The sequence below is a fragment of the Ictidomys tridecemlineatus genome, chromosome 4, assembly GCF_052094955.1.
Source record: "Ictidomys tridecemlineatus isolate mIctTri1 chromosome 4, mIctTri1.hap1, whole genome shotgun sequence".
Classification (NCBI taxonomy): domain Eukaryota; kingdom Metazoa; phylum Chordata; class Mammalia; order Rodentia; family Sciuridae; genus Ictidomys; species Ictidomys tridecemlineatus.
Genome location: NC_135480.1, coordinates 104,029,987 through 104,039,338, shown reverse-complemented (window position 1 = coordinate 104,039,338; position 9,352 = coordinate 104,029,987). Strand labels below are relative to the sequence as shown.

The 9,352-nt window shown below is 43.2% G+C and overlaps 1 protein-coding gene across 1 annotated transcript in view; it reads right to left on the bottom strand.

The window, feature by feature from the left end:
* Positions 1–962: 962 nt before the first annotated feature.
* Grik4 (glutamate ionotropic receptor kainate type subunit 4) overlaps positions 963–9,352 on the bottom strand; it is a 410,759-nt gene continuing 402,369 nt past the window's right edge. The window contains 3 exon segments of the mRNA XM_078047176.1: positions 963–2,894; positions 2,897–3,125; positions 6,262–6,380. Coding sequence (XP_077903302.1) covers positions 2,416–2,894; positions 2,897–3,125; positions 6,262–6,380 — 827 coding nt within the window. The 3' untranslated portion in view covers positions 963–2,415.

The window sequence follows — 9,352 nt, the reverse complement described above, 5'->3', positions numbered from 1 at the left end:
AAAGGGTTGAAAGGGGTGGGGGAGTGGAGAGAGGTGGAGAACAGAGAGAAAAGAAAAGGACAGGGGGAGGGGAAGACACAAAGTGGGTTTCTATTTTTATTTGCTTTTAGAGTCTCCTACCTGGACATTAGACACACCAGACCGAGCTTTCTAAACCAAAACAGCTCTCACCCATCACTAACATTTCAGGGTTTGTTGTTTTATTGTAAATATTCCAGTCGAAGAAAGATAACAGACAAGAAAAAACTGCTTTGTACAGTTCACAGAGTCAGATAGAAAATACAGAATGGAAAAGAAAGCCGACAACCAACGGATAAAAAGTGGAGACAAACCGAGGAAGAGAGCTAGGTGGTTGCCATGTCACACAGCAGCTGGAGAGAGGCGCAGCCATGGTCTCAGAGAAACTAAGAGAAAACTGTCTACGCTGTCAGTCTTATCTTTATTCCACACGGTGAAGGAAAACACACTTTATAAATGATGCATGGGGACATTTATTTCACTAATCCATTAAAAAAAGTTTGCTATTGATCAAGATATCCTACTCATAAAAACAAGTTTTTAGAAAAACAACCCTTCCCACCCCAAATGTGATCTGACTGGAGGGACCACGTGTCAGAAGCATGGGATGGAACCGTGGGGTTGGAACAGTATGGCACCATGGGAATCTGCTGGCCATTGGCCATTGGGTGCCCTTCCCTCAAAATCTATGTCTCCACAAGGCTTGTGGCAAGGTTCAAAAAAATACTCAGTGTCCTGCACAGCTTGCTGTCATGGGATGGTTAAAAAAGAGAAAAAGAGAAGGGATTCAAATTCATGAGAGAAGAGATCAGCTTAGGGCAAAACCAGCATCCTGCATGGGAATAATTAGGGTACCATTTGGCCCCCAGGAGGGCAGCTCTAGCTGTCCCAACACAAAGAGGATGGGGACCTACCCAAATGGCAAAAACATGGAATTCAGCTCGTCATCTCCAAAAAACGTCTTTATTTTAGTACATTCAGAACAGAAGCAACGTGAGGACAACTTGATTCAAGGTGGCAGCGGTGGTGGAGGTGGAGGTGGTGGTAGCAACTGTTTATTTCTCTCTCCCTCTGAATTTTCTAAGTTTACAATCAGAAATTGCATAGAATTTGTTTTCCATCAGAAAATGACAACTCTCTGCACGAAACTCCCAATTGGTGACGCCCAAACCAAGGTCAAGCAGCTGCTGGGAGGCCTCACTCCTCCCATCACAGGTGTGCTCTGGACCCCGCAAACTTCTCCCAAGTGGAGCACTGACTAGCAGTCACCTCGTAACCAGGAAGGCATCAATAATCTGATTCTGTGGATGCAGGAGAAGTTAAATACTTTAGCTTAAAGTCACACAAGGGAGGCTACTGCCCAAGCTGAGGTTAGGATTCAAGAATTTGAGGTTCCCAGCCTGTGATTGCCTAAGAAACTCCATACCTTTCTCAGGAACCCAGTAAATTCTTGATTGCTTAAGGTCTTTCCATTTAATAAGTGTGGGCGTGCACACGCGCACACGCGCGTGCACACACACACACAACACACACAGACACACACACACACACACATTTGCACTCAGGTTTCAAATCTAGTAACAAGAAATCACCAAATCCTTCATAGCCTTGGGGATGGGGCATCATAGGCAGCTACTGAGTTTGGTTAAAAAGAGATGCAGTTATGATAAAGTATGCACCATACCAATAGGGCAGCCTGTCCTTCCTCCTCTGTAAGTAGCGCACTACAATAGAAGCCAAGGCCATGGTATGGGAAAATTATATCTACCCTCTCTGCTCCTTTCACAAGGCCCCAGGACACTATGCACTCTGTTTTCCTCCCTCCCCTGTCTGTCTTTAGACACCACATTCCCAAAAGACCAAACCCAACACAATAATAGCAAAAGTCAGGAAAATAAAGAGGAAAGAAAAAAAAAACAGATTAACCCTTGAAATCCCAGGCATTTTAAGGTCTCTCTGAGTGAACTATGGGTTAATTGCTTTTTGGCATTTAAAAAACTGCTTTAATGGACTTTCAGTGGAGACTTGCCCCCCTGGTTCTTCTTCAGATCCTTCTCCCACACTCCTTTAGGCCCCCAACCCCCACAAGGACTGGGAGTTCAGCACCGGAAGGAAATCTGATGCACTGGCAACTTCACATCCTAAAATCCAGGAAAAGGGAATAGGGATGATTTAGACTTCCATTTCCTAACCAGCCTCCCCCTCCAAACAACACAAAGCAAATGAACAGAATTGAAAAGACGACAAAAGAAAAGGAGGGAGGAAAGGAGCATTAACAAAAATATACAAATTCAGAAGAAAAAAAAAATCTTCCCTGTTGAGTTTAATTTTTGTTTCTGTTTTTGTTTTCTGTAAGAATTAGATCCAGGGTACAATGGCCCCTTCTTAGGGGGAAATTCAACTGATGATTTCATCAATTCGTTGGACTGGTCCAGGCAAGGTCCCCCACCCAGACTCTATGTTGTTTGGGCAGGAGAGAAAGACCCACTGGGGGAAGGTGGGTCCTTGTGCCCACCAGGGAGCGCATTCCTTTGCCACTTGGGTGTAATGTCTCTGGGTGGACCGCTCCCAACCAGGCGCTGTCCGTGTCTGGCTGGGGCGACAGGCTCTTTGACCGTTTTGTAAAGTGACAGGATCCCCAATCCGGAGGGAAGTATTGACGCTGTACAAGTCCTGGCTCGCGGCGGACAGCAGCTCCTGCCCAGCCCTCCGGCCTCCTCTCCTGGCTCCTTGTCCTGCGGCCGCTGGGGCTACTCGGGCTCGCTGCTGTTGGTGGTCTTCTCCCACTCCAGGCTCTCCTCGCTGCGCGCAGGCGACGGCCGCGCCCGCAGGCCTTGGAAGCGGCGGCACTCGGGGCAGACGCGGATGTGTGTGCAGCCGCGGGCCACCAGGGCGGCCTCCTGGGCTAGTCTCTGCGCCAGCTGGTCGGGCTCCCCAGCCCCGCACAGCTTGCCATTGCTGAGCGTCACGGTGCCCCTGGGCCGGCGCTCCTCCGGGATGGGGGGCCGGGGCTGTGGGACCCCAGCTCGCCGCCGGCGGGGGTGGATACTGTCCTGACACAGGATGATGCTTCGCAGCTCGGTCACCATCTCCTGGCAGACGGACACCTGGAAGAGACAGCGAAGACACAGCCAGCCCCTCAGGATAAACCCCGCAGGATGGGATGAAGGGATAGGGCTCACCAAATCGTATAATTTTAGGTATGAAAATTACACGAAGGTCTTGCAATCCATAATCTCACTCCCAGCCCCATTGAAAGTCTAAAAGTGTTCAATAGTTTTGTCAGCTGCTTGTCTAATCTTTGAACATATTCAAAGACAATGATGTCACCATCTTGGGAAAGATTTTTGCACATTTGTATTAACTGCTGCTTCCTTCTACTGAGTTAATTTCTACTCCTGACATTTTCATCCACTGATCCTAGCTTAATTTGGACTTTGAATCCCAGTGAAGACCCCTCTACACCTCAGTCTCTCAAATATTTGAAAAAACTGCCAGGCCTCCATAACTTTCTGTCTTCAGGCCAAAGATTCTCATTTCCTTTAACCAACTGGTTTTGGCTGGAGAAGATGCATTCTGATAATAGCTAAAATGAGAGCAAGTGCTACTACTACAGGTCCACAGTCTCCTGACACAAAATGCTTGACTCCAGCTGTGATGCATAATTCAGGATATTTGAATTTTAGGAAGATAATATAAGGTATAAACAATATATTATGTATCACATCCAGTGGGTCTCAGGCAGATTCTGTTTTCAAGCTCATTAATATTTCTGGAGCAAAATGTATGTATGCTCACACTGAGTGTGATAAAGACCACAAACATTAGTAAAGTTTTGTCACTGAATACATTTGCATCAAACTTATAAAGAACTTAGAACTTTCCAAGCTTTCTGGGTTTGAGAATTGTGGATGAAGAATTGTGCGCCTGTACTACTAGTGTTATTAGTTTATCCATCTCACAGATGTGCAAATGGAGATTCTGAAAAGTTAACATATCTGACAAAAACTGCTAATAAATAACTGAGAATTTGAGCTTCAACCTATCTAACTCTAAAGCCCATGCATGCTCTATTGAGTTCTCTCTAAGGAGACTTTTCTGGATGGACCATGATGGGAGAAGCAGCGTCTGTTCTTCCACGCTTTCTCTCCCAGTTCTGTCAATGGAATGGTTGTTCTACCACAGCCAAATAGCCAACGTAGCCCCGGCTCTCATCTTAGCCATCAAGAGAACTCTCATTCTCGCTGAATTTTTCAATGTATGTCTAGACCATGGGTGAGCTCTTGGGAGAAAAACCAAACATGAAACAACTATAGACAGTGTCACCTAGTGAAATATGGCTTACATTAGGACTTTAGACCTGAATTCTAAACCCACCATTTTTAGTAAATAACAAAGACTCTTGGCAAATCACTTTACCTCTCTGTGCTTCTAATAACTATTAACAACAGTAAACACCACCTACCTAATCCATCATGTGTGACAAGAATATAACCACATGTATTTACTCTCTACTAGTGGTCAAGCACTATCCTCTGCAGTAGAAATGAAAGACATAATCCTTACTGGAGGCAGTTGAGTGACTAGTCATTGCAACGTTGCATGTAAGTTACAATGGTGCTGGGAAGGAGCAGAAATGATCAGCTCTACTAGACAAAGGGAGGCGGGAGGAGAAGGAATCACCTGAATTAGGTCTTATGGAATCAGTACCTCCTCCACTTAAGGAGTGAGAAAAGGGAGAGAGTAGAGCTGAAGAGAGGACCATAAGGAGAACAAAAAAGCTGGGGGCCATGCAAAGAGAGATTCTGGGAGGAGCTGTCCACATGATCAACAGGCACACTGCATGCAGTCCAGTAAGGCCCCATGGCTTCTCTTTGGTGTCATCCTTTGCTAAAAGAGGTCAGAACTTTTATCAATAGCCTTTTAACGCAACGATGGAGAAAAGCCAGGCTGACCTATATTGAGGACCAAATGGGAGGTGAGGAAATAGAAACAGATTATCATCAGACCTGGTTGGTTTGGAAGAAGAGAGGGACAAAGTAAGAGCAAGAGTAATGTTACTCTTATTTTAAAAATATGGGTTAACTAGAGCATAGTTATGGATTTTTAGAGAGAGAAGACAGAAAAAAATTATAGGGAAGACAGAGGTTAATCTGAGAGTAGAAATGGTAGGATAAAGGTAGAGACATGAACACTGAGACATCTGCTGTAGCCACAGGATTAACAAGGTTGTGGGTGCATTTTTAGGTAAGGATTTTAACTTGTGGCTAGTCTTAATTTCTCAGTGAGGTGGGGAGTAAAACTAATCTCTGTGCATGCAGGAACAGAGACTGTGAGGAATGGGTGATGTCATGGAGGGTCTATGTGAGGATGGGAAAGAGGCAGAGCTCAGAAAAGTAAAAGGACTGGCAGGAAGTATTGTGTCCAGGGCCCACTTGTGGCGGGACTCTGTGGACTTCCAGGGTGCTGGCCGTACAGTCATGAGATATTTTTCCAGCATCAACTAGGGAAGGGGATTTGGGAATGATCCAGAGTTTAAACCTTGAGGTAGAGATTAGTGAACTTAAAAAAAATTAAATAAAATCTCATAATGCAATTAACATGCAAGAATTTTTGCACCTTCTCTGGGGTGCAAGGGAAGAATAGACCAAATCTTCTCAGACTTTTCCTTCAGTGTGAAGTTTATATTAACCCAGACTCTAAGCCACTCTGGAAAATTTCATTTATTCAAAATCCCCAAGAAGGAAGATATAATTCTTGGTTCCTGTAAGTTGTTATATCTCTAAGGGTTTTTTTTACCTGTAAGGCAAACCATATTTAAAATGGAAGGACTGAGGTCATATTTTCCATTAATTAGCGCTCTCTCTCTTTCTCTCTCTCTGTCACACACACACACACACACACACACACACACTACATCTTAAACTATAGTTCTATAAGGGTTTTTGTCCATGAAACTCTTTCGTTGTTCATGAAACATTTTTCACATATTTATGTCCTCAGCTGTTTCAAAGAAGAATGTGAAGCCCAGAGAGGTTAGTTAGTACCTTTCCCGAGGCTGTACAATTAGGAAGTGATAAAGCACGAACTCAGATTTCCCACAGGGGGCCTGGAATTCTTTTCATTGCATGGTAGCCTGCACCCTCCTAGGGGATTTCACAGCTACTGTCTGAAATATGTGCATGAGCCTGGGAACTTGACCGCATTGCCAGCACTGTAGGTCATACAACTTTGGAAGTTTACCTCGGTTGCTTCTGAGTGTCTGAGAGTCCATAAAAACTCCAACATAGCCATAAAAATGGCCACGATTAAGCCACAAATAAGAACCACGAAGATTCCACCAATATTCTCCATTCCCAGGCCTATAAGAAAATGACAAGAAGAAAAAATGAATGTAAAAGAGTAGAAAGATAATCACCCTACCAACAATGGTAAATTATATGAACAATGAGAATTTGAGTCTTGCAGACATCTTCGACACACATTGCTGGAAGAGAGCTAACTGTTTGTTTTAATACTAATGTAGTGTAGGTGCAGTAAAATGGGGGAGGGAGATCCAGTTTCAAATGAAGGAGACTGGAAAAGCTACAGAAGATGGTCTGGGCTGGGTGGTGAAGATCATCCTAAAAGGAGGGCACATGCTGAATTTAATTTAGCTTATAGCAACACGACACCAAACTACACATAAATTCTAGAAGTTTCATGTAAATTTTAATCAATCCTCTTAACACTGTGTCTGTGTTATATAAAAGCAACTGTTCTGACTAAATCATGGATAGGAAAAACTTGTTTACCAGTGTCAGCATGTTACTGATTAATCATCCCTAATCTAAAAATCTGAAATCTGAAACATTTTGGGCACCAATGTGATGTTTACAGAGTTTCTGATCTTGGATTATTTCAAATTTCAGATTTTCAGATTAGGGATGCTCAATCCAAAATCTGAAACACTTCTAGTCCCAAACATTTCAGATAAGAGATGCTCAACATGTTACTAAAATACTTCTTTGGAAAGTAAAAGTTTTTATTCCATAGGACTAAGTCATTCCAAACCTGGTTGCTATCAAGACTGCCTGTATTAGCTTGTTAAACACAGAGATTCTTAGTCTTTACCCCAGATCTACTGAATCGGTATCTCTGGAGATGGACCCCAGGAATATGTACCTTAATACGAGTTTCACAGGTGACTCTTTTCTAGCCAGGAAGGCCTATAATTAATTGCAAATTGGTCTCTTTGGAAGAATTGTACAAGTTTTTAGGTTCCTTAAAGCCTAGCTGTATCCTCATTGCCTAGTATGATGCCTGACCTATAGAATATATTCAACACATATGTGACCATTTCATTTCCACAGTGTCAAACATCAAGTTTAACTATGTAACTAACTGCTTTCTTTGGCATCAGAGAAACCTAAATTTAAGGGGGAGTCCATCATAAAACAATGAAACCTTCATTCAACAGGGGCTATAATCATAAATCAAAAGGGAACTTTTATCCATGAAAATGCCAAGATGATAGCTTACATGTTCTGCTCTTTGGAAATGCTTGCACATTCTAATGCTTGTTCAGTCATCACACACACAGAGCTATGTCATTGTCAGGGTGAGCCAGCTCCACAAAACCCTATAGGATGAGCCACTGTTAAGGAACAGAAATCAGCTGGGAAAATAGCCCTACCTGGCCATTTCAAGATGTCTTGGGTTACCTCCCACAAAGCCTCAAGTGGGTGTCGGTTGCTATTTTGAAATAACTCAGCATGGTAGCAGTCTCTGCCTACATTGAGAATCTGCTTCCAATAGTTCCCAGAGCTTACATGATGAATGCATCAAACAGACCAGTCAACTCTTGTGAAACCGTGTGAATGAAGGAACTTCTAATTTGAATAGGCAAAAACGGAGATCCATCCAGCAGGAAGATGCTTTGGGTCCTTTGAACATCTGCCTCCTTCACGTAGGGCCACTTAGGCAAGACTGTTGATTGTGGATGCATCAGGATCCACGTGAATGGGGGACAAAAAGGAAAACTGAAGGTGGAATGCATACTTAAAAGGGTCTGGCTGGGGTTTGTAGTCAGGTGCTCCTTAGGCCCACAGTTTGGGGATTGTGAGAATTGGGGCATTTGGGATCTGTTCTGTGCATCCTGGATAAACTAGTTTCTCCAGCCAGCCCCTGAGGAGGGAGGCTGGAAGGAGATGCCCAGTGAGGAGGAAGTGACAACAGTGATACTAAAAATGGTCACCAGGTGGCCGTTAGGATATTCTAGGACTGCCCCCATCATTTGGGGTTAGTTCTGCCTGAGAAAGGAGAAAGGACTAGAGCCCCCTCAAACGGCTTCCCCTTCCTCTTGTTTCTGGAAGTGGGTATTTCTTCTCTGGTTCTCATTCTGCTACCTATGCTCTAGCTGTGTCCCCAGCCTCTTATTAGTCACTACCTGAGTCCTCTTCAAGCTTCTCCTCCCTACTAGCTCTTTACCATTTATGTTTCTCCCTCCTTAAAGAAAAAAGATCCTCCTGACCCTTCCAATTCTATCTATTCAAAGACCTTCCCTTTCCTTTCGGCCCTGGCCAAACTTTTTAAAAGAGATCTCTATAGCAGCATTATTTTGAGACATTCTAAAAGCTCTAAAACCTATTTGAAGATCCCATCTCATATAAAAAGCAGTAGAAGGAAATGTCCTCACATCTTGCGTGAAATACATTAAAAATTTTTGCTTCCAATATTACTGAGGGGCAAGTAACAGTTAATTCACAATTGGCTGTGATTTCTCAGCAATCACCATGCATACAAGAGGATATTTGCAAAATGAGAAAATCTAAATCAAAAATTATTTCTAAATGTGACGCAGTTTTTATGAATATTAAATTTAAAAATTAATGAAGTTGAAACAATGTTCCGTTTTGGAGATATTTAATTAAACATGTCTTAATTTAATTTTGCAGGTTTTTTTCCTGCATTTGGAAGCCAATCATTTTGTTCAGTCCTCAAATATAATTTTGGACACCAGAAAAGCTTTTAGGCTCTAGGCTCTGTCTGCAGTATCTGAAAGAGCAGATGATTCCGTACTGAATTGACTTTTGTTCTTCTCATTTGTTGCTCACCCCATGCAATTCTGCCTTGCACCATTAAAACCACCCTCACCACTTAGTTTCTAACTTCTTGGAAATTTGCCAGACCTGATCTCATGCAACCTCTCTTAGAACTTGACACTGTCAAACACTTTCCCTTCATGAAGCCATTGCTGCTGCTCTCTTCCAGTCTTACCAACTGACCTCTTTTCCTTGCTATGGGAACATTCTCTCCTCTTCCAGCATTTGGTCTCTGGCCTCTCCTCCGTGCA